The 25,382-nt window shown below is 40.6% G+C and overlaps 2 protein-coding genes across 4 annotated transcripts in view; one reads left to right on the forward strand and one right to left on the reverse strand.

Annotated features, from left to right (window-relative positions):
• Positions 1-4,277, forward strand: part of LOC110488965 (cullin-4B) — a 37,486-nt gene extending 33,209 nt beyond the window's left edge. For both annotated transcript variants that reach the window (XM_021561464.2, XM_021561463.2), the window contains one exon: positions 4,067-4,277. The gene's annotated coding sequence lies outside the window, so the exon portion shown is untranslated. The remainder of the gene's footprint in view (positions 1-4,066) is intronic.
• Positions 4,278-16,575: 12,298 nt separating this feature from the next.
• Positions 16,576-24,241, reverse strand: LOC110488967 (protein ATP1B4). 2 transcript variants are annotated; one of them, XR_005035953.1, is made up of 10 exons: positions 24,066-24,241; positions 23,741-23,810; positions 22,690-22,915; positions 20,793-20,921; positions 20,553-20,660; positions 19,740-19,939; positions 18,816-18,872; positions 18,611-18,703; positions 17,698-18,492; positions 16,576-17,627 (listed from the first exon to the last, which is right to left on the reverse strand). XR_005035953.1 is itself a non-coding variant. In XM_021561468.2 (9 exons), the coding sequence occupies exons 2-9, from the start codon at positions 23,804-23,806 to the stop codon at positions 18,331-18,333; spliced, it is 1,041 nt and encodes a 346-aa protein (XP_021417143.1). In that variant the 5' UTR covers positions 23,807-23,810; positions 24,066-24,241; the 3' UTR covers positions 16,576-18,330. The 2 variants fall into 2 exon arrangements, 1 of the variants encoding a protein (XP_021417143.1); XM_021561468.2 differs by having other exon boundaries at positions 16,576-18,492.
• Positions 24,242-25,382: the final 1,141 nt, after the last annotated feature.

Genomic DNA, 25,382 nt, shown 5'->3' on the forward strand with positions numbered 1-25,382 from the left:
GATTGTAGCCAAGCTTGGACAATCTCCAGAGACCTTGATGTTCATATTCCCACTGTATGTAATGTTAACAAGAAGTTTGAGGCCGACGCCACTGTAGCCAACCTCCCTGGACTTGGCCACTAAGGGGGCCCTTAAGGGATTTATATGGTAGTAGACCCAAGAGGACCCCACTGCTGAGAGAAATACATACAGTGCCAAATAAAGTATTCATCCCCCTTGGCTTTTTTCCTATTTTGTTGCATTACAACCTGTAATTTAAATGGATTTTTATTTGGATTTCATGTAATGGACATAAACAAATTGGTCCCAATTGGTGAAGTGAAATTTAAAAAATTACAGAAAATTGCTGCATGCATATGTATTCACCCCCTTTGCTATGAAGCCCCTAAATAAGATCTGGTGCAACCAATTACCATCAGAAGTCACATAATTAGTTAGATTGCACACAGGTGGACTTTATTTAAGTGTCACATGATCTCGTTATATATACAGTTGAAGTCGGAAGTTTACATACACGTAGGTTGGAGTCATTAAAACTCGTTTTTCAACCACTCCACAAATTTCTTGTTAACAAAATATAGATTTGGCAAGTCGGTCAGGACATCTACTTTGCATGACACAAGTCATTTTTCCAACAATTGTTTACAGACAGACTATATCACTTTATTATAATTCACTGTATCACAATTCCAGTGGGTCAGAAGAGTACATACACTAAGTTGACTGTGCCTTTTAAACAGCTTGGAAAATTCCAGAAAATTATGTCATGGCTTTAGAGACTTCTGATAGGCTAATTGACATAATTTGAGTCAATTGGAGGTGTACCTGTGGATGTATTTCAAGGCCTACCTTCAAACTCAGTGCCTCTTTGCTTGACATCATGTGAAAATCAAAAGAAATCAGCCAAGACCTCAGAAAATAATTGTAGCCCTCCACAAGTCTGGTTCATCCTTGGGAGCAATTTCCAGTGTAAATCAATCCCAGAACAACAGCAAAGGACCTTGTGAAGATGCTGGTAAAACGAGTCCTATATCGACATAACCTGAAAGGCCACTATTCAAGGAAGAAGCCACTGCTCCAAAACCACCATAAAAAAGCCAGACTACGGTTTGCAGCTGCACTTCACAAAATAGATGGCATCATGAGGCATGAAAATTATGTGGATATATTGAAGCAACATCTCAAGACATCAGTCAGGAAGTTAAAGCTTGATCGCAAAGGTGTCTTCCAAATGGACAACGACCCCAAGCATACTTCCAAAGTTGTGGCAAAATGGCTTAAGGACAACAAAGTCAAGGTATTGGAGTTGCCATCACAAAGCCCTGACAACAATTTGTGGGCAGAAGAATTTGTGGGCAGAACTGGAAAAGTGTGTGCGAGCAAACAAACCTGACTCAATTACACCAGCTCTGTCCGGAAGAATAGGCCAAAATTCACCCAATTTATTGTGGGAAGCTTGTGGAAGGCTACCTGACGCGTTTGACCCAAGTTAAACAATTTAAAGGCAATGCTACCAAATACTAATTGACTGTATGTAAACTTCTGACCCACTGGGATTGTGATGGAAGAAATAAAAGCTGAAATAAATCATTATCTATACTATTATTCCTACATTTCACATTCTTAAAATAAAGTAGTGATCCTAACTGACCTAAGACAGGGAATTTTTACTGGGATTAAATGTCAGGAATTGTGAAACTGAGTTTAAATGTATTTGGCTAAGGTGTATGTAAACTTCCGACTTCAACTGTACACATGTTCTGACAGCCCCAGAGTCTGCAACACCACTAAGCAAGGGGCACCACCAAGCAAGCGGCAATATGAAGACCAAGGAGCTCTCCAAACAGGTCAGGGACAAAGTTGTGGAGAAGTACAGATCAGGGTTGAGTTGTAAAAAAATATAATTAATTTTGAACATCCCACAGAGCACCATTAAATCCATTATTAAACATTTAAAAAATGGAAAGAATATAGTACCACAACAAACCTGACGAGAGGGCCGCCCGCCAAATCTCACGGACCAGGCAAGGAGGGCTTTAATCAGAGAGACAACAAAGAGACCGAAGATGTCCGCTGTGGAGCTTTGCAGCTCCTTCAGGGTTATTGGAGTATCTGTCCATAGGACCACTTTATGCCGTACACTCCACAGAGCTGGGCTTTACAGAAGTGGCCAGGAAAAAAAAGCCATTGCTTTAAAGAAAATAAGCAAACATGTTTGGTGTTCACCAAATGGCATGAGGGAGACTCCCTAACCATATGGAAGAAAGTGCTCGGGTCAGATGAGACTAAAATGTAGCTTTTTGGCCAATGAGGAAAACGTTTTGTCTGGTGCAAACTCCACACCTCTCATTACCCCGATAACACCATCCCCACAGTGAAGCATGGTGGTGGCAGCATCATGCTGTGGGGATGTATTTCATCGGCAGGGACTGGGAAACTGGTCGGAATTGAAGGAATGATGGATGGCGCTAAATACAGGGAAATTCTTGAGGGAAACCGGTTTTGTCTTCCAGAGATTTGAGACCGGGACGGAGGTACACCTTCCAGCAGGACAATGACCCTAAGGATACTGCTAAAGCAACACTCGAGTGGTTTAAGGGGAAACATTTAAATGTCTTGGAATGGCCTAGTCAAAGCCCAGACCTCAATCCAATTTAGAATCTGTGGAATGACTTAAAGATTGCTGTACACCAGCAGAACCCATCCAACATGAAGGAGCTGGAGCAGTTTTGTCTTGAAGAATGGGCAAAAATCACAGTGGCTGGATATGCCAACTTATAGAGACAAGAAAAAATCATTTGCATCTTCAAAGTGGTAGGTATGTTGTGTAAATCCAATGATCCAACCACCAAAAATCTATTTTAATTCCAGGTTGTAAAACAACAAATTAGGAAAAATGCCAAGGGGGGGTGAATACTTACGCAAGCTGCCTGACTGCAATTTGCCAAAACACACCTGAACATGCCAAAATCTGTCTGGGAGAATGAGATGAGACCAACTTAGAGCTTTTTGGTAAAACACACCATCTCTGTTTACAGAAAACAAAATTAAGCCTTCAAAGAAAAGAACACCTTCCCTACAGTCAAACATGGAGGTTCAGTGATGATTTGTGGTTGCTTTGCTGCCTCTGGCACTGGGTGTGTTGAACGTATGCATGGCATCATGAAATCAGGACAATACCAAGGCCTTTTAGAGCGCAATGTCGGACCCGGTGTCAGAAAGCTGGGTCTCCATCGAATATCATGGTTCTTCCGGCAGGACAATGACCCCAAGCACCCAGGAATGGTTCAAGACAAAACGCTGGACTGTTCTGAAGTGGCCAGATCTAAGATCCCATTGAAAACCTGTTGAGAGATCTGAAAACAGCAGTTGGAAGAAGGCACCCTTCAAATCTGGGAGAACTGGAACCGTTTACATGAGGAGTGGGCCAAACTTCCAGTGCAGAGGTTCAGGAAGCTCATCAATGGCTATAGGATGTGCTTGATTGCGGTTATTTTGACCAAATATTAAGTCTAGGGTGTGGATAATTTTGTCAATGCCATTTCTGTTTATTTTAAATGTATATATTAAGTTCTGAATAAAAAATAAAGGTTCTGTAATAACAGTGAAATAAAGAATTGTGGAGTCCAAATACTTTAGTCAATTTCAACTTATTTTGGTGGGACATTGTGAGTTACTTGAAAAAAGTGCAAGGGTGCCATTATTTTGGGCCACAACTGTATCCTGTAATTTTCATGGCTTGTCTATTTCACCAGGGTTCATCAAAGTTATAGCCCTTATATAAAAAAAAAAAAAAAATTTTTTTTTTCCTTCTCTTTAATAACTCCCATCTCAGTCTGATTTATAGGCCTAGATATTTCCCAGGATATAAAATATTATTTTGTTCCTTTTTTTCCTCCTAATCCATCATAAGAACGGACACACTGTTAAGTTATGTCAACAATACTATTTTCTCATGACCTAAGCATCTGAAATAGCCCTGTTCCTGAGAAAGTACTTGACAGGAATGGGATTCCCCTCTTGTCACTTTCTTAATGACTGTCCAATATTTTCGGCCCCTTTTCAGAGTGAAACGGTTCTTTTTGTACTGCCTGAAAATGTGACAACAGAAGGGAGTATCTGCAATAACACAACATCAACATTGAAACTCGGTTTTGGAGACGGGCACAGCTGGGCGGTTGAATTCACTAAGGACAACAAAACGTACCAAGTAGATTCCATTGTCTTCACCTACAACCTCAATGACTCAAGAGTCTTCACCAACTCCACGTCAAACGGTAACTAGTGACTACACAGCCTTGTCATGATACTGTTCATTCATGATATACCAATTCGGTACTGTAGTTGATATGACGCATGCTGATATTTGACTGAATCTCTCTTGGGTTTAGAAACCAAGTCTGTGACAGCAAAGCCAAGGATTACCAACGTGGGTGTGGATACCTACTACTCCTGCAAGAGTGAAAATGTCCAGAGAGTAGAGTCTGTCACTCAGACGCTGTATGATGTTACTTTACAGGCGTTTGTCACAAACGGCAGCAAAAGTGACACCGGTAGGTTGTACGAGAACAAGCATCAGGCCATTGTAGGATCAACTGTGACAATTATCTGATTTATTGTGCATTATGTCAAACACTATTACTGTGTCTGTTCTCCAGGTTTGAAGTCTATTCCATTTCAATACAATATCAATTCAAGAAGTGAACTGAATATCAGTTTACTTACTGAATTGATCCCAACCCTGTTTGTTCTCTGAAAAGTATTTCTCTGTCCTTCTTACACAGACACTGTATGCACTGCTGACCTAACCTCCACCACTGTGGCGCCCACCACGACCGTTACCACCACAGCTGCCCCCACTTCTACCCCTACCCCTACACTGCCCACACCCACCACTGGAAATTACAGCATCGCACCCGACTTCAACAGTACAGCCTGCTTAATGGCCACCTTCGGCCTGCGGATCGGCTTCAAGCAAGGAGACGTATGTATACACATAGTATAGCCATTTTAAAATGGGCTCTTTTGATGTTGTCATGCAATTGCCTGTTCAGTAGAAAGGGTTCAGACATGTTTGTCGCAGAGAACTTGACTTGTCTATGAAGATAGGTTGTTGTTACTAGTATGTTAATATTCTTGTTGTTTATCAACCTGTGTTTTCTGTTGAATGCGTTGTTGTACAACTGACTAGGTATCCCACACTCCCTTTCCCCTTTATTAGAAAGTGGAGACCATCAATCTGGTGCCCAGTGCGACTGAAGTGGGCGGGGCTTGTGGGGTCAACAGCAGCATCCTCATACTGACATCGGACACAATCACCATCATGTTCACTTTCAGCAACGTAAGTTGACGAGGCCAAATATCTGAAACTAAGGCCGTTATTATCCTGGTTGTCTGCATTTAACTTGTAGACAGCTGGACTAAGGCGGTAGGATGCAGCGTAAGGTCTGTTTGTCTCCTGTTCAAGGTGTTTCCTTGCTCGTTACAGGACAGCAAGAAGTTCCACCTGCACGCTCTGAACGTCACAGTGAAACCAGCCACTGGTAGGCAACCTAGCACTACAAACCCTTTCAGAAAGCACTAGTGTAGGAAACCAAGTCCCTATTTGGACGTTAGTATAGGATCAACTTTATTGTCCGCCAGGGGAAAGTTGTCTTGGACACAGTGCGGCTTTATAAGAAATAAACACTATACATTACATACATACACAGTATATACAATGCATATTAAAACCTCTACTCTCTTTGCTCACTCTGTGTGTTACGTCCAGGGGTGGCTGTTGTTGCAGCCAATACCAACATGTCCATTTGGGTGGCGGCGGTAGGCAGCTCCTACATGTGCAACAGGGAGCAGACATTAACTGTCACCGAAACGCTCACTCTCTACACGTTCAAGCTTCGCGTCCAGCCCTTTGGGGTTGAAAAAGGGGAATTTGCTACAGGTAGGTGACTCTGAGATGGTGAATTGTAATCAATACCTTTGTGTTGTATTAGCTATATGCTACAGTTTACTAGGGTTACTAGAGCCAAATGCAGCAAATATGCTTGAAACTGAGGCATAGGCCATAATAACCACTCTTGGTATCAGTAGAATAGGTCAACTGTCCAGTTTGGTGAGAAACGGCTAAGTATTTAGAGCAGCAGGTAGCCTAGCGGTTAATAGCGTTGCGTGGGTAACCGAAAGGTTCCTGGTTCGAATCCCCGAGCCAACTAAGTAAACAAAATCTGTGCCCTTGAGTAAGGCACTTAACCCTAATTGCTCGTTTAAGTTGCTCTGGATAAGAGCGTCTGCTAAATGACTAAAATGCTCATATGTATTTTATACTATGCCATGTTTCTGCCCCTGCTTAAACTGATTAACAACCAAATGAGCATGAGAAGATGAGATGTTCCGAGTCATGCTCATTGATTCTCTCTCTCGTCTGCAGCCCATGAATGTTCACTGGATGACACCAGCATCTTAATCCCAGTCATTGTTGGTGTCGCCCTGGCCATCTTGATTCTCATTGTAGTGATTGCTTACGTGATTGGTCGAAGGAAGACCTATGTGGGATATCAAACCCTCTAAAAAGCTATCTGTGATCATGATTCCAGAACACAGTTTGATCCTTATGTGTCAGGGGGGTCCCAAAACCTGATCCTGGATTGGCTGTGTAATCTTTCCATTAATGACTGACTCACAAACTGGAATAGTCAGACTATAGTCTCTTTACTTCAGCCACTCTTAAGAGCTGCTTTTAGACTTGAGATTAGGCTAGCTTCACTTAGGTTTAGACTTGAGTAGCTTTGTTCAGGTAATTCTGAATACTCAAAACGCTCTCCAGGACCAGGTTGGACCACCCATGTTCTTTGTGTAATTTCCCTTTTTGTTTGATTTGCTTTGTCTGTATGTGTGTGTGTGTGTGTGTCCCCCTTTGTTGAAAGGAGCAGTGCAGGATTCTCTGTCTCTGTACAGTATAGAAGGCCTTATTTATTGCAGCATATCTGAAAGTGGTTGTTTCCTATGACACTCCATTTCCTTGCATCACTTTCCAGATTCTTGTTCAGCGTAGGCTCTCTTTTGATCAAGTAGCACATTTTATAGAAACTCCGGTCAGAGTACTTGTGCTACTGTTTGCGCATTTTCACGAGGAGTTGTGACAATTGGGTGCTGTGCCCTTGTCATTGTGAATCATGCTCCCTCCCCCTCTCCTTCACCTTTTTTTGTTTCATGTTTTTATTTCATGTCTGTGTACATTTTAGTTTAACCTTTTTCTTTTGTGGTTTCATTCATCCTCACAATTCATTGTAGCAGCGCAACATTTCGACAACTTGAACATTTTAGAATTTGCCTCGCAGCTCAATGGGGCGACATTGAGTAGCTTTGTTGATTTGTCTCAGGAACTCCTTACTAACTAACCAGGATAAAGGTCTGCTGCTTCGCTCTCCTCTCTCACCTTACTGATAATCCACTAGTCACAGTAGTTTGAATCTGGAAAGGGAAGACTTTACGACGGAAATCTGTGTGGCCACATTAAAAAACAGTGATATTATTGGCATGTAGTGCCTTCTCCAAGTTGACGTTACCAAACAAGGGATCTGTCCCTATATGTTCACACACGGCACTAGTTGACATAATGTTTGCCACTAATGTCTGTCTGTCTCAGAATGATGTGTTAACTCTTTGACTGACTGGCTCATTTTGTGAGGTGTGAAATCTACCTTGAAGTGTTACTTTAACTCTGAAAAGTCCATGAGGATGTACAAGATGAACCTGAAAGGAGAAATGAAACCAAACCCCCTCTCCCGTCATGACATGTTGGCATTAGGTTTCAAAAAGGGATAGCTGTAGTTGACTTATTTGCTGCCATTCAAATGTGTTCTTCGCAGATGCCGATTTATTTTGTACATATAAATGCATTAAATCGTTCAGTAAGTTTGACGTAAGTTCAAAATGCATGCTGCAATATTACACCTGTGTATAGTATAGTCTTTGCTCCAGTGTTGCGCCAGAAAGCTGCCAGTTAGTAAGGGGAACTTGTAAACAGAGCTGGGGTCAATTCCATTTTTACAATCAAGTCAATTTCAGTAAATTGATTTCTAATTCCAATTGTCCTCTCTGCTCTTCAGTGAGGAACATTTGAATGTGAATTTTTGTTTACTTCCTGAATTGACTAAAATTAAATGGAATTAACCCCAACCCTGCCCAGTTAACCCCTTGTAAGTTGTACCTATCGACAGAGAGTGGTAGTAAAGGTCATTGTCCACAGGATGTGTATATTTTTGTACTGTTAGGATGGGATACAGTGGGTATTATGTTGTAGTGCGGTGGTCAGCATGAGGCATGAATACATTTGATTGCTGCCTTTAGTTGCTTTTGAATCAACCAATTTTTCTTCAGATGATGTGAATGATTCATTTATTCCTTATCAAATATTATTTTTGATTCTTGCATTACAGTCCGGTGTGATGTGTCTTGGAAAATTGACTGCTTTTCTACAAATCCTGTTTGTTACTATGATATTGGCTTCAGACCCTGTATAAAGTCAATTCTAAAATACCCTTTGGAATCTTAACATTTACTACTCCCAATTTTCATTCACTTGACAATGTTATGATTGTGACAAATTTGTGCCTTACTCAATGAAGCTTGTCCATTTGAGATTCATTCAGGTTTGATATCTTTACATTTAATGGATTCTCCACTAGTCTAAATGTCTCCTATTTTATGAATTCAAAATGCATCATGTTAAGAAAAGGGAAATCCCTATTTCAGGAGAGGCCCATCCTCCAAATGTAAGATGCATTGTATTTTCTTCTGTGTAACTCCAAACAAATGTTTATTTTTGAATTCCTTTTCAATAGGCTTTTAGCTGCAATAAATGGGAATGGAAATTGTCCCCCAAAACAATGGCGTGGAACATTTTTTTATATTTTACAATTATGAAAATAAGTGTTATTGGTCCCTGGTCATTTTAGTAAATTGCTCTTTGTTTTCCAACTATTCTTGACTGAGAAGCCTCCTAGTATGACCATTTTCATGTTTTACCTTTCTTCCACCCTGCAACGTCCCTCATGCCCACTTTCTTTACTGTCACCCAGCGGAGGATTGCGGAGACGACACGACAGGGAGCTGGATCGTTCCTATAGCCGTCGGGGTTGCTCTGGCTGTGCTGATCCTCATTGTATTGATCGCATATTTTATTGGGAGAAAGAGAAACCAAGGCTCTAGCTATGAGCACTTCTAAATGACCCCACTGGCTATGCTGAGGTTGTATCTTTCCTCATCAGGATACATGTTGACTACAAATTGATATGTGCTGTGCATAGTTAACCTTAATGTACAATTCACCTGAAGCAAAGCTCTTTCCCATGAAACAATGAGTTGGAGAAGATGTTTGTGTTAAAGAAATTGCTCGGCTCCATTGATAACATTTGGCATGTAACAGTTCTTGTAGATATATTTAGAATTGATTGGCTGACTCTTATTCCTTACTTATAACATGGTTGACTATAGATTGCAGATGATGGCCAAATATTTTCCTAACTGCTGTCACTGCCCATGTTCTGACAGAATCCCCGGTGTTGTTGTAGATCTGCCTTCACCGAATATGCTCTGACAGAACCGCCCCCATGTTGTAGATGAATGTCTGGGTTCTGATCTGATGTCTTGCTGCTTTTCGAGCCTTGTCACCCATGTTGTCTGTGAAGAGCTTAACCAAATCCTGTTTCTTCTCTCTTCACTAAAATGTGTTTTCTGCTAACTAATTGCTAGCATGCTAATGTCGCTAACCCTTCTTCTGTCTCTTCTGTGGCAGCCGTGGAGTGCTTCATGGACTCTGATTTGAGCTTTCTGGTGCCCATTGCTGTGGGCGTGGCCCTCTGCTTCCTAATCATCCTTGTGCTTATCTCTTACCTGATTGGCCGGAGGAAGAGTCGCACCGGCTACCAGTCTGTATAATCCAACCAATCCCAGCTGCTTCTGCCTCTACCCATTCCTTCCCATCCTCCCCCACCCAAGCCCGTCACAACACGTTGGCTCCCCATCCCCAAAGCTTCTATGGCATCCGATTGAAAATGGAAGGAAAAAATGTATCTTTCCTTGACGTTACCCCCAGCAAATTAATTCCCTGTTCAGACTCCCACCCGAAGTATCACCCCACCCAACAGTCATTTTGAAAGTTGACCGTCTGTTGCTATTTTTTTTTTACACCAACAATGACTGAAATCATTTACCATCAAAACCTGTCAACATAATCAGTGGTATTGCACCAGGTGTGTGTGGATGTAAATTGCACAGAGTGAAGTATCATGGGTCATCTTAATAACAGTCCATCAGTTTCTTTATTCCCAGAGAGGCTCATATGAATGAGGCTGTTTGTTCTCACTGTTTTGTGTTGCATTATATTTCTATGTTTCTAATTAATTACTCTCTTGTATAGAATTAATTATGTTGATTTTGGATAAATAGGGACTTGAAATTGTGCAAAGAATTTGTTGAAAGTTCATAGATACAAATTGAGGCATTGCTATTCATAAGTAACCATTGTTAAATATTTGTAGAATTAGAAAATATCCTATTTTTGTGAATTCCCTGTATTTTGAATGTTATTATACCACCTGCACTAATCTTCTCTTAGTGTCCCTTTATTGTACTAGGACTAACTTTACAAAGACGCGTACCAACCAGCATTTGGAGCAGTTGCATAAACATGTGATTTTGATGTTTTAGAGAAAATATAATGTTAAGAAGTCCCCTCTCAGGTTAAGGAAGACAGCGGTATAGACTCCGGTCGTGTATCACAAATGGCTCTGTTAAGACGGAGGCTATAGGGACTCTGCAATAGACTAAACTAAATGTGATGTTGGTTTGCTGTTAGGAGTGTCCTTATAGCCTTTTCCTCTAAAGGCGTTTACTACCTGGATCATGTTCAGTAGGTAGGGCGTTTTGAAACTTAGTGAAACGGGGAGGTACTGCCTGAACAATAACCTTTTTTTGTTGCAAACAGTTGCTACGGTGTGTCCTTCTGAACACTGCCCAGGCCTCATAATAGAAAGTATAATAATTTACATATTCTAGCACAAATTATTTTATGACCAAAGCTTGGACAGAAAGGAAACTTATTTCCGGACCTCTGCATTTCAGAGCAGGTAAATGAACAACCTGAGTTTTTAATAAACCAGTGAAATGCATTGTGTTTGACCAAGGATGATGGTTATATTATCAGGCTTGTTATTCTGTTCTGTACCAATACATAAGACCTCTGGTTAATTTTGCCCCCAAGATGTGGTTTTGTGCCTTTTTTTGTTGCACTAGTATTCCCCTCAACCAAGCCTGTCTAAATCTGATGAAGAATGTTGAGATGATGTTAACTTGTTGAACTTCAGTTGGAGCGGAGAATTAAAATAGTTGCTTTCCTGTTTTGTAGCACTTTGCCTCTTCTTTCGTTACCCACTGATGTTTTCCTTTCCTTTTACTGCGCTTGTTATGACAAGGACATTGTGTGTGTGTGTGTTGCATACAGTTGTAAATCTAGCCCTGGCAATGTTACACACATTTCTTTTTTTTTCTTTTTCTTTCTTTTTTTTTTTTAACCTTTATTTAACCAGGAAGGGCTCATTGAGATTAAAATATCTTTTTCAAGAGCGCCCTGGCCAAGATGGGCAGCAACAAGTCATTACAAAAAAATTTAGACAGACATGAAACTACAAGTAATCTAGTAAAAACCATGGAATTCACAAGAGTATAAAACAGCAAATTAAAAAAATTGACAGGTCAGGGAATCAGCCTCAAAATCCTTCATCAGTGATTTACAAACACCAATCGGGACAAGTTCTTCCAGTTTAAAAGTATTTTGTAAGGTGTTCCAAGACGATGGCGCAGAGAACATAAAAGCCCTTTTACCAAATTCAGTTCGGACATTTGGAACAGTTAGCAGGATAAAGGCCAGCGAACGAAGAGAGTACCCACCACATTTCTGAACAATAAAAATTCACACACAAAAAGGTAGTAAACTCAGTGGCTTTGTAAATAAAAGTATACCAGTGACTGAGCCTACGAGTGACTAGAGACGGCCAGCCAACCCTGGTATACAAACTGCAGTGGTGCGTAAGGGTTTTGCAGTTTAAAATAAATCTAAGTGCCATGGTAAAGAGTGTCAATTGATCTCAAACATTGAGCGGAAGAATTCATATATAAAATATCCCCATAGTCTAGTAAAGGCATAAATGTAGCTGATACTAGCCTCCTGGCTTCAAAAGAAAAACAGGGCTTACTCCTAAAATAAAATCCCAATTTCAGCTTCAATTTTTTTGTAAGTTGTTGAATATGCCATTTAAAAGAGAGGCCGTCATCAATTAAAATTCCAAGATATTTATGAGGTTACAACCTCAATCTCCTTGCCCTGACAGGTAGTAATAGGTGAAAGGTTCAGAGGTCTATTTCTTGCATTAGAAAACACCATTAGTTTAGTTTTGTCAGTATTGAGGATAAGCCTCAATTGACACAAGGTATGTTGAACAGTAGAAAAAGCAGTTTGCAAGTTCTGGAAAGCTTTTGTAAGAGACGAGGCACAACAGTAAATAACAGTATCATCAGCATGAAAAATGAGGTTGTTCATTTTGGACATTTTTGTCTAAATAATTTATATAAATAAGAGAGGACCAAGTACAGAGCCTTGGGGCACACCATTCAAGACAGACAATTTAACACACAAACCCATCAAATTGAGTGCACTGAGTTCTATCAGACAGATAGTAAGCAAACCATGCAACTGCATGCTCTGAAAGACCTACACTCGATAATCTCTGCCTTAGTATAGCATGATCAACTGTATCAAACTGTATCGAGAGATCAATAAAAAGTGAGACACAGTGCTGTTTTTTGTCAATGGCTTCAGTGATATCATTTAAAACCTTCATGGCTGTAATTGTGCTATGCTTCTTCCTGAAGCCCGATTGGTACATTGATAAAATAGAGTTAGTAAAAAAAAACGAATGCAATGTCCAGGCCCACAGATCAGACTTTGATCAGGATCATGACTGTATAATCTCTATTGGCATGACTGTCGTCCAGGATACATTGCAAATGGCACCCTATTACCTAGTGCCTTCAGAAAGTATTCATACACTTTGATTTGTTCCACGTTTTGTGTTACAGCCTGAATTCAAAATATATACAGTGGGGCAAAAAAGTATTTAGTCAGCCACCAATTGTGCAAGTTCTCCCACTTAAAAAGATGAGGCCTGTAATTTTCATCATAGGTACACTTCAACTATGACAGACAAAATGAGGAAAAGAAAAAATCTAATTGTAGGATTTTTAATGAATTTATTTGCAAATTATGGTGGAAAATAAGTATTTGGTCAATAACAAAAGTTTATCTCAATACTTTGTTATATACCCTTTGTTGGCAATGACAGCGGTCAAGCGTTTTCTGTAAGTCTTCACAAGGTTTTCACACACTGTTGCTGGTATTTTGGCCCATTCCTCCATGCAGATCTCCTCTAGAGCAGTGATGTGTTGGGGCTGTTGCTGGGCAACACGGACTTTCAACTCCCTCCAAAGATGTTCTATGGGGTTGAGATCTGGAGACTGGCTAGGCCACTCCAGGACCTTGAAATGCTTCTTACGAAGCCACTCCTTTGTTGGCCGGGGCGGTGTGTTTGGGATCATTGTCATGCTGAAAGACCCAACCATGTTTCATCTTCAATGCCCTTGCTGATGGAAGGAGGTTTTCACTCAAAATCTGGCTCCCTGGCTCCCAAGTGCATAGGCCCACCCATGGCTGCACCTAATTTAATTGACTGATTTCCTTATATGAACTGTAACTCAGTAAAACCTTTGAAATTGTTGCATGTTGCAATTATGTTTTTGTTCTGTATACATAAGTATTCACACCCCTGAGTGAATAATTTATAGAAGCAACTTTGGCAGCGATTACAGCTGTGAGTCTTTCTGGGTAAGTCTCTTAAGAGCTTTCGAAACCTGGATAGTACAATATTTGCCCATTTTATTTTCTAAATTCTTCAAGCTATGTAAAATTGGTTGTTGATTTTTTGTTAATCAACCATTTAAGTCATGCCGTAGATCTTTTTGCAGATTTAAATCAAAACTAACTCGTCCACTCAGGGAACACTGTCTTCTTGGTAAACAACTCCAGTGTACATTTGGCCTTGTGTTTTAGGTTATTATCCTGCTGTCAGGTAAATTAATCTCCCAATATCTGGTGGAAAGCAGACTGAACTGGGGTTTCCTCTAGGATTTTGTCTGTGCTTGGCTCCATTCCATTTATTTTGTATCCTGAAAACCTCCCCAGTCCTTCACAATAACAAGCATACCCATAACACAATGCAGCCACCACTATGCTTGAAAATATGGAGAGTGGTACTTCGTAATGTGTTGTATTGGATTTGCACCAAACATAACGCTTTGTATTCAGGACAAGAAGTAAATTGCTTAGCCAATTTTTCTGCAGTATTTAATGGCTTGTTGCAAACAGGATGCATGTTTTGGAATATTTGTATTCTGTAGAGGCTTCCTTCTTTTCACTCTTTCAATTAGGTTAGTATTGTGGACTAACTACAATGTTCTTAATCCATCCTCAGTTTTCTCCTATGAATACTTATTAACTCAAGACATTTCAGAGATTTCAAAAAGATTTCAAAAAAACATAATTTCACTTTGAAATGGAGTGTTGTGTGTAGGCCAATGACCAACCAATCTCAATTCAATCCATTTTAAATTCAGACTGTAACACAACAAAATGTGGAAAAAGTCAAGGGGTGTGAATACTTTATGAAGGAACTGTATTCTGTATAGGCCCTGTTCAAAAGTAGTGCACGATAAAGGGAATAGAGTGTCCATTATGGACGTCCCAGTGCTATGTTATGGGTGCAGTCATCACTGGTATATTAGTAGGTGCCCAAATTCTGTCTCCTTTTAAGGTCATATGAGCCTTTTTCTATGGAAGTTCAATGTGTTGCAGAGAACAATGGATAGATCTACAGTTAATATCTCCAATGGATTGGTTGGATTCCCATATTGTTTAGTGTTTTGCGCATCAATAAGCCTCAAATTAACAATTTCATTTAATCTGACTTGATACGTTGTGGTTTTATACTTGATGTGTCAAATCATGTCATTTTTTTCAGGATTTTGTGTGAATTCCTTAATGTTTATAGTACATGACAGATACACATTGTTCAATTAGTCAATATAATTTAATGTTTATTGTTAACATTTGCTACAGTGGTTTTATTAAACAATATGAATTGGCATAACGCTCACCATTTTAATATTTCTTAGGCAGTTTTGATCATTGACTGTACCATATCAACATAATGAATAAAATTAATAAATCATTCTGCAATGCCTTTAAATATACACACCACTACTTATTTATTTGGATAGTGAAGCTAAAACTTTTAATGTGGCACTCTACTCCAGCATTTTGGATTTGAGATCAATTATTTGACATGAGGCGACAGTACAGAATGTCACCTTTTATTTGAGGGTATTTTCAAATCTGTTTTACCATTTAGAAATTAAAGAACTTTATTTATCTAGTCCCCATATTTCAATGTGTCATAAGCATTTGGACTAATTCACGTATAGAGTTGGTTTCCTGGAAACAGACTAAGTCTAGTACTAGACTAAAAAGCTTGTAGAGAATCTCCATTAAAATAGCTTTTTAGTACAAGACTAGGCTTAGTCTATTTCCCGGAAACCAACCCTTAGTGTATCACATTTTGTCTAAAGTTTAGTATTTGGTCCCATATTCCTATCACGCAATGAGTGCATCAAACTTTTGACTCTTCACATTTGTTGGATGGCAATGGGTGCATTTGCAGTTTGTTTTGGTTGTGTTTCCTACCGTGATTACGGATAATCATGAATGAATCGTGAATAATGATGAGTGAGATGTTTTGCGCAATAGAAATTAATGGAAAATAATGTATTGTGTAATTTTGTAGCCACTTTTATTGTAAATAAGAATAGAATATGTTCCTGAACACTTCAACATTAATGTGGCTGCTACCGTGATTACGGATAATCATGAATGAATCGTGAATAATGATGAGTGAGAATTACAAAAGCATAAATAGCTTATATAGAGGCACAAGCTTGATGTAGTCATTGCGTGCTATGAATATGGGACCAAATACTTAACGTTTAACTAAATGTAATACACTATAAGTGAATTTATCCAAATACTTATGACACCATCGAATGGGGGGACTAGATACATAAAGTGCTTTAATTTCTAAATGGTAAAACCGATATATATATGAAAATACCCTCAAATAAAAGGTGACATTCTGTTCTGTCGCCTCACACAAAAAAAAAACATTTGATCTCAAATCCAAAATGATCGAGGAAATTTTAGGTTCACTGTCCAAATAAATACGTAGGGAAGTGTATATCTGGGCAAAGTAGACCTTCAGAGAATGATGGCTAAAGGATAGTCATTACTTTATCTTGTTTGTGCATGTGTAATAAGTTATGTTTAATATACTGTGCTTGACAACCTTCAACGTAAGAAAAGAGTTGCATGTAAAAAATATATAATACATTCCTATGGGAAAAAAAGCATTGTTCTTATCAACATTGTATTTATTATAGTATATATCAGAATAAATACATGGATACCAGGTTTAGTAGAATCATAGCAAAGGTACAGTAACAAGGATTAATTCTAGGCCTAAATCAAAATAGCCTGTTATTTCATGAAGAGTGTGCAAGACTGGCGTACAAGTTTAGCAACAATGTGACCTCTGTCGGTTTCCACAGTAGATCTTACTTCCCATCAGCTAATATAGAGATCAAAGTCAGCCTGCAGTATTACAGTCTCAGTAGCAGTCTTGTGTTCATACAAAATAAAACAAAATGGCAGCATACACTGAGTATACAAAACATTAAGAACACCGGTTCTTTCCATGACATAGACTGACCAGGTAAATCCAGGTGAAAGCTATGATCCCTTGTTAAATCCACTTCAATCCGTGTAGATGAAGGGGATGAGACAGGTTAAATATGGATTTTTAAGCCTTGAGACAATTGAGACATGGATTGTGTATGTGTGCCATTCAAAGGGTGAATGGGCAAGACAAAAGATTTCAGTGCCTTTGAACAGGGTATGGTAGTAGGTGCCAGGCACACCGGTTTGTGTCAAGAACTGCAACGCTGCTGGGTTTTTCACACTCAATAGTTTCCCATGTGTATCAACAATGGTCCACTACCTAAAGGACATCCAGCCAACTTGACATAATTGTGGGAAGCATTGGAGCAACGTGGGCCAGCATCCCTGTGGAATGCTTTCGACACCTTGTAGAGCCCATGCCCCAACAAATTGAGGCTGTTATGAGAGCAAACGGGGGTGCAACTCAATATTAATGTTTTGTACACTCAATGTATATTATCAATAAATGTAGAATAAGGAGCTATCAAAAAACAATATAACCTGAAATGTAACCTAGTCATTTACTGTTTATCTTACTGAAATGTAACCTAGTCATTTACTGTTTATCTTACTGAAATGTAACCTAGTAATTTACTGTTAATCTTATTGAAATTTAACCTAGTCATTTACTGTTTATCTTACTGAAATGTAACCTAGTCATTTACTGTTTATCTTATTGAAATTGAACCTAGTAATTTACTGTTTATCTTACTGAAATGTAACCTAGTCATTTACTGTTTATCTTATTGAAATTTAACCTAGTCATTTACTGTTTAGCTTACTATGTAAAACCTGAAATGTAACCTAGTCATTTACTGTTTATCTTACTGTGTAAGTAAAAGTGTCCTGCCTTCACCATTCTTCATATTGTAGCCCTTGGAGTCTACAAAACACAATAGAAATGCTGTTGAAAAGTACAAACTCAAAAGAAATTAGTACACAATTTGATTTAAAATCAAAATGTGCTTAACATGTTCCTCTTATATCCTTATTGTACAGTGGGTATTTATGTATATTAATAATGTCTTAAATTATAAATTGCATAGCTACAGAGACGAACTACCTGTGAGATGAGCCTTGTGTTTCATAAACCTAGCTAGTGGCATTAATCTAGCTAAGTATTCAATGGTAATATTCAGTTTCTATACTTAGCTTGTGCTCAAGACTATCGGTGAGGTGTGTGTGTCGTGTGTGTGTGTGCTTATGATCCATTAACATTCCAAATGATTGCTTTTTTCAGCAAAAGGCACAAGAGTACATGAGGAATTGGGAGAAGAGAGAAGCTGGTCAACTATTTTATGCAAAACAAGGATTCAACATAATGAGATTTTTTCCTATATTCTCTTGTCTCCTGGTTGTCATGGGGACAGCATTCAGCATGGGGAATACTACTATGCGCCCACATCGAAGGAGAAGGACACACTGCCTAGGAAGCGATCGGTAGGCGAATCATTGATGATGCCCTTGCCATTGAGTTTGCATTTTACAACAATGTGGGTGTCATACTGCAGCCCATTGAAACGCACGGCCACCACCGGTGCTGTGTAGTTCACCTGGGAGAAGGGATATGGGACACAAGCAACTTGAGTGGCTATTGTCACTATGATCATGCATATAATCTAGATCATGAGAGCAACAGTGGAAGTCATGATGCTGAAAATCCTCACTTACATGTCTCAGCTTCCCATAGTAAGGGTAGTACATCAGGTTGAAAATGCTTTTTGGGAAGAACTGAAGTTCTCCTAAGCTTTCTGGCGCACCTTTCTGAAAGAGTGAGAGGTCACCTAGTGAGTTATATTTTGGTGACTAAAGCAGTTATTATATTCAGTTACGAAGAGATGATGTTTGGAGGAAGGAATGCTGATCGTTACTGTACCTTGACTCCACAGGTCACGTTTACAGGAGTGCCATGGCCAGGTAAATAGCCCAGTATCTACAGGGAAAGAAATGAGAGCAAAGAAATTACCCTTGTATTGTTATAACGTCATTTTGATGAGAAACCATGTAAATCTGTGCATATTTATAATTCACAGTGGTTATCTTCCGTTTTCTACCTAGCGATAATATTAATTTTGGATATCCCCACCAGGTTTCACTCTAAAACGTTAAAAATGGGGACAATAAAACTATATGCTACAGTATATAATGGTAACAATAACATTGATTTGATTCACAGGAATGCTGTAATCATATAACAAGAGAGTTTTTATCTGCTCCTCACAATGGCCACAAGATGTCACTGAAATCTATCTATCTGAGATTACCTCAATGGCATCCTCCATTTCATCGATAAACTCTACTTTACGTCTATAACACAGATAACACTATCTGTTAGCAAACACTGATTATATATATGCAGCTTTAGGATGAAGTTCATGTTAGGTGACTGATGCTGTAGAGGGATAGTGTGGTCCTGGATCTGTTTGTGCTGGGAGAATGACTCCTGTGATCGTTGTCATGCCAAACGTGCTTGGCACGCTCATAGAAGTTGGCAAAGACAGTCCAAACAGATCTGGGATCAGGCTATCCCTCTATAGCATCATATTGTGGCCATTGTGAGGAACAGATAAAAACGGTATTGTGATATGATTACAGCGTTCCTGTGACTCTACTGTAGCATATAGTTTTATTGTCCCCATTATGAACGTTTTAATATTATCGCTAGGTAAAAAAATGAAGATAACCACTGTGAATTTTAAATATGCATAGATTTACAACATTGTTTCTCATCAAAATTATATTAAAACAATGGGTCCTCCATGGGGGAGGTCTCTACGATCTGATCTGAGCTGTGTCTTACCCGGTTCATTCGGAGGAGGATGCAGGGTTTCCCCTGGGAGAATCCAAAGTGGGGGTCCTGGAGCCCCGAGCACTCGCCCAGCCAGGACCTCTTGAACTGGCACGCCTTCCTCTCTGCGCTTTCCCCTTGTTCATCCTGCATGAAGTACGCGTCCTGCGGACACTGGATGTTCCTCTGCTCCTGCACGGCGTCATTGTATGCTGAAAGAGATACATAAAAGAAAATGGTCCTTTTTTCATGGGGGGCTCATGGTTAGCACTGAAACACCATTGATAATTTAAAGAATGGTATATGCTACTGTATGTCAAGGAGTGTGACTGGTTGAAAAAATAGGGACATGAGGTGGATGGGGAGGGGTGGGCTCCCATAAATAAACCAATTGTTCCGCCAGGCCTCTGATTCAGGCAGCCTGACCAAAGCGGGGAACTGAAGAAGGGGGAAAATGTAGCAGAACTCAATGGATACACTCTGCCCACAAAGAGGCTTCCCTTCCCAGCATGCAGTTCTGCCAGTGGCGGTTTGGGCATGGGACAAAGGTAGGGAAGGTGGGGGGAGAGGATTAACTTACTGTGTGCCTGTTCTGCTTCAATATCATACCCCCAACATTCCCCAACATGTCCCCAACATTTGAATCCCATTGAACCCAACACAAACAAACACTATCCTCAGCTAACTTTCAGCCCACACTCCCGCATTTTTGTACAGCTAAAAGTAGCATTGGAATCAACATGGTAATGTCATGTTCACGGTGGAATTCATGTTTCTATTCAAGTTTGGCCAAATGCCAACTATTCCATCATGCATCTGACTCACGTCTTAGTTGTTCTTCCATTAGCTTTGCATACTTCTTCCAAGACTTGCGGTCAGATGCATTGAAGGCGATCTCATAGTGCCCATCCAGTTGTGGGGACATCGTCATACCTGCCAAAGGAAACCCATAGACAGTCAACTGTGCTTACGTTCAGATAGAATGGACAGATAGAAGGATGGAGGAGTGATAGAGGGATAGAATGACAGAGAAATAGGGAGTTGTGGGTTAGAGTTTATATTTACCTGGTGGCATCACCCTGTCGTTGTGGGTTGGATGGTAGGGGCTGATAGACAGCATGAGGCACCACATACAGGCACCAAACATGGCCGCCAGGAATGCATACAGTGCCGTGTAGAAGAGGATGATCAGAACTAGAAAGAGGTAACATGGATGGCAGATAAAGAGAATGAATTCAAACCAGTCATTATAACTCAATTTCATGGAGATGATGAGAAGAACGGCGAGGGTAACAGTGTTTATGGCTATCAGCGTGATTTGGAAAGACACAAGCACAGCATCAGAACAGAAAGTCATTGATTTGAATTGCCTATATAATGAAGTATAATGAATCCCCTGTTATTATGTTGGAAGTTGGAATTGTCTGGGCTGTCTAGACACTCCTAATGGCTTTGCTCAGGATGCTCACTATTGTGTTAATTAAACCAATACAAAAGAGTTGTCTCTCCAAGTCTGCAAATGGGAATCACTCCAATCAGTTTGTATTTTGTTACGAAATATATTTGTTAACAAACTCATTCACATTATCTGAACTATATGAAAAAAAGAAAACCCTGGGAACTGCCATTGTTCTCCCCCGATTGCAATTAACAGTCCATTAGCAACTAATCAAACCCAAACGTGCCCTAAACTAAAGGCTTTTACTGCGCAGGCAATTTCACAGGAGACTAGTTGCAGCCAGCCTTGCGTCCCCTGAGCCCACAAAGGCCTTACTGTTTGAGCTCAGTGAGAATTCACCCAGCAGTCCTTTCACTCAGGAACACAGTGAACCTCCGGTTGCCATCGTAGTGACGGTCTTTTGCAGCCATAGAACCATGGCCAGCTCCAAGTAGCCCCAATCACCCCACTCTGTTAATGTGTCCCCCTCTCACACTCCTCTCACACAGGAGACACATCACAGACTTCAAACTCAGTCCCCTCTCCTTTCTTGCCAGGGGGCACATGGGGCCCCATTCCTTCACAAGTGTGCATACATTGCTTTCTGAAACTATCGCTCCTTTTCCTGAGCCTGGCCTTTTGTCTTCTGTATTACTGGGCACGATGATGAAAAAATAGCAAGTTTTCAGCTTCTGACGTTTTCAGGAGGAACATGCTCTTTCTTGAGACATTTTTCAAAGCTTGGCTCCTTGGACTGCTCTCGTATGGTAGAGTTCAAACCCAAACGCGTCACATAGCAACAAGGCTGTCGGATCAAGAGCCCTGCTCCATCATCACTGATTCAACAAGCCCCAGGAAACAGCCTCTGAAACCCCAGGAAACAGCCTCTGCCAAGAAAGTTTGTCTGACGACTGCGCCGAACAGTCACTTGTCTACTCCCTATGTGTTCGCCTGTGACCGTGAGGCCGCGAGCACGCTAGGGTCAAATGCAGAGTTCACGGGAGCTTTGGGAAAGAGGCAGTGGAAAGCCAGGTGAGGGGTATGAGGAATGTGATTCCTGGCCAGTGCGCTGCCCGGAACAGCGCACTCCCGCCGGGAATCCGTCCCCAGGCAGCCTTGTTTTTGTCCACATCGGGACAGAGTTGTCTGTGCACCTATGTAAACATGAAGTTCGGGGACACACACACTCACAGTCCAGTGAGCAGAGGCGAGGAACGAGGTCCCCCCCCCCCCCCCCCCCCCCCAGCTACAGCCCATCCCAGCCCATCATCCAAAAACAATAAGCCACGAAACCACCACTTTTGCTTCAACCATTGGCGATTAACATTGTAATGATTACAAATGAGAGAGGTTAATGGCTCTATAAAGAGGTTAAGTACCAATGTGTCAGTAGACCTAATGTTGCAGTTTTGAACACTGCATAATGTACACGCTTTAGCTGTTATCTTGCGGGTGGAATATTTTGTGTGATATGATATGTAAGCACAACATGCAGTTCTGCTACTACTGAGCACTTCTACTTACACCAGCTATGCCCAGTGCGGCCCATGAACTCTCTGGTCTCTGCGTTCCATAGATATGTCTTCACATCGCCTGCTTTCTCGTGGAGCGTTCTCTTAGGTTTGGGCTTGGGCTTCCATTTCTCAAAGTTCAGGTCTTCCTGCTCCAGAGGTTGATGTTCTATCAACTCCTCCTGCACCTCTTCCAAGGCCTCTGACACTGCGTGCTTTCCAGGCGGCGCCTCTGCAGACTTGCACAAGGAATAAATAGAGGGAGAAAAGGAAGGTAAGAATCACCCCAGTCCGACTTTGCCTTGCCACAATGTTGTCAATCAATATATATTGGTTCTAACTCATTATAGAAAGCCATTTTTGGATTATTATGTTTTTTAGGTTAAGCGCCATGAATATTTTTACATAAAGACTATTATTCCCTATTTATCGAGTAAATGCAATTTTCCAAAACAGCATGACATCCGCTGTAGGAACGCTCCTCCGCGATGGTCCTGTCCCATCATGTTTCGTAGTCCTCTTTGGGAGGGCTCTCCTCCTCGAGATTGACCTTCCTGCTTGGAGCAACAGCTGCATCCGAGCTGGAGGGTCACGACGACAGCCAGATGTAAAACACTGATTCTCAGCATAGGGAGGCCACAGAAAGATCTCCAGTGGTCAGTGAAACCCCCTGGGGTTTTAAGAATGTCACTTTCTTAATGAAGTGGAGTTTTTAAGAACTTTTTCTATGGCTTTGTTGTAAGATCAAATGCACTTTTAAAAAAAGCATCCTGTTATTTGCAGATGGATCAATTACTGGTAGGCCTTCTGGATGTTTAAAGAATCCAAATCAGAACTAGATCTGATATATGGCATGCAGGTTTGATGGGTTAACAGTTACAGGCAGATAGGGATTTAATTTTATTCTATTCTGACATAAATGGGTAAGAACTGAACGAATTATTAATTAAATCCATGAGGTACGGTACCCCAATCCTCTTGCAAGGTGCACTTGTAGACAGCAGAATGAGTCCCAGAAATCAATTAGTTTTCATGTCATCCTCTGTTTTCTAAAGTGGACTTACTGGATTTGGTGAGAAGTTTCCATGGTGCTCTTCCTCAGCCCCTCCCGCCGTAGAAATGGGCTCCATGATTCTTCACAGAGAGAAAGGTACTTGTTAAACCAATCACATCTACTACCTTCTCCAAGGAATTAAAGCGGCACATCCTAACATCCTTGGAAAGTAATACAAATCCATTGCACCCACTGTTTCCGACATTTTTGCGTGAGGTCTACCAAATAACTTTGAAAAACCATTACAAATGTTTTTATCCACAATTGATTTTGGCACAGCTCCAGGGTTTGATTTCCCAAAAAGATATATATGTTTTAAACGAATCTTGACATACCTGAGTTTTCTTTAGCAGGGAAAGTTCTTTGAGTGTCTTGAATCCCTCTTGACCCTAAGTAGAACGAATTCTAAATTGGTCAAAAATTAATTTGGGATTTCATTAGAAAGTTTTACGCACACAAGGGGAGCCGGGCACAAGAAGCTCCTCACAGCTAGGCGAGCATCATAGTGAATGAGTGAGTGCATACTGAAAAGAGGAACACGGGGGAGGGGGGGGGGGGGGGGGGGGGGGGGGGGGGGGGCTCGTGGGAGAGAGGGAGCAATGTCTTTTTTTAATCCCAGACGAACTTTTGGCAACAGTGTAGGGGCCGATGTACGGCATTCTGCACACGCACACCAGTCACATTGTCTGTTGAGCTGAACTGAGACTCAGGCATAGACGCAGCACCGAAAATACGATTTCTATGTTATTCCCAACATGCTACTGTCTGTCAATCACTGTCGTGCTTAAAGCTGCATTAACTAGTTTTTTTAAATTAATAATGTATCTATTTTTGTGCTTTTTAAATGGCCACTGCTTGTTGTAGGCTATGCTAAATGTAATGCAACGAGTAAATTCCAATAGTGTGATCCTCTGGGCCTAATATGGTAATCTATTCCTTCTTCCAGGTTTCCTCAAACTGCTCCCTTTCATTGTGATCTGCGCTAATAGGTCCTATATGGGTCATGATTAGGTTTATGCAGATAGCTCTTGATGACTAAGACTACTTGCACTTCACAGAACAACAGTTTTATGGCGAGCAGCCGATTGTGGTCGGTTGCAAACATGCACACGTTGGGTCTGTCACTGTCAGAGAGAGGTGCAGACTTCATTCACGATCAGACCCAACGTGTGCAAGTTTGCAACCGACCACCATCGGCTGCTTGCCATAAAACTGTTGTTCTGTGAAGTTCAAGTAGTCTTAGTCATCAAGAGCTATCTGCATAAACCTAATCATGACGCATATAGGACCTATTAGCGCAGATCACAATGAAAGGGAGCAGTTTAAGGAAACCTGGAAGAACGAATAGATTACTCAGAGGTTAGGCCATGAAGATTATAGCAGTTGATGGTAACAATTTTGAATGTTGACATTGGGTGGCGCTCGAACGTCTCCAAATTCCTAGCCTATGTAACGGATGTGAAACGGCTAGCTTAGTTAGCGGTGTGCGCTAAATAGCGTTTCAATCAGTGACGTCACTTGCTCTGAGACCTTGAAGTAGTTGTTCCCCTTGCTCCACTCTTGCTTATTATGAGCCTTTTTATCAGCTAATGTCTCCCTGTCTGATCAAAATAACGGTTATATTCTAATGACAGTATATAACAATAATAAAG

Source organism: Oncorhynchus mykiss, chromosome 14 (assembly GCF_013265735.2).
Source record: "Oncorhynchus mykiss isolate Arlee chromosome 14, USDA_OmykA_1.1, whole genome shotgun sequence".
Classification (NCBI taxonomy): domain Eukaryota; kingdom Metazoa; phylum Chordata; class Actinopteri; order Salmoniformes; family Salmonidae; genus Oncorhynchus; species Oncorhynchus mykiss.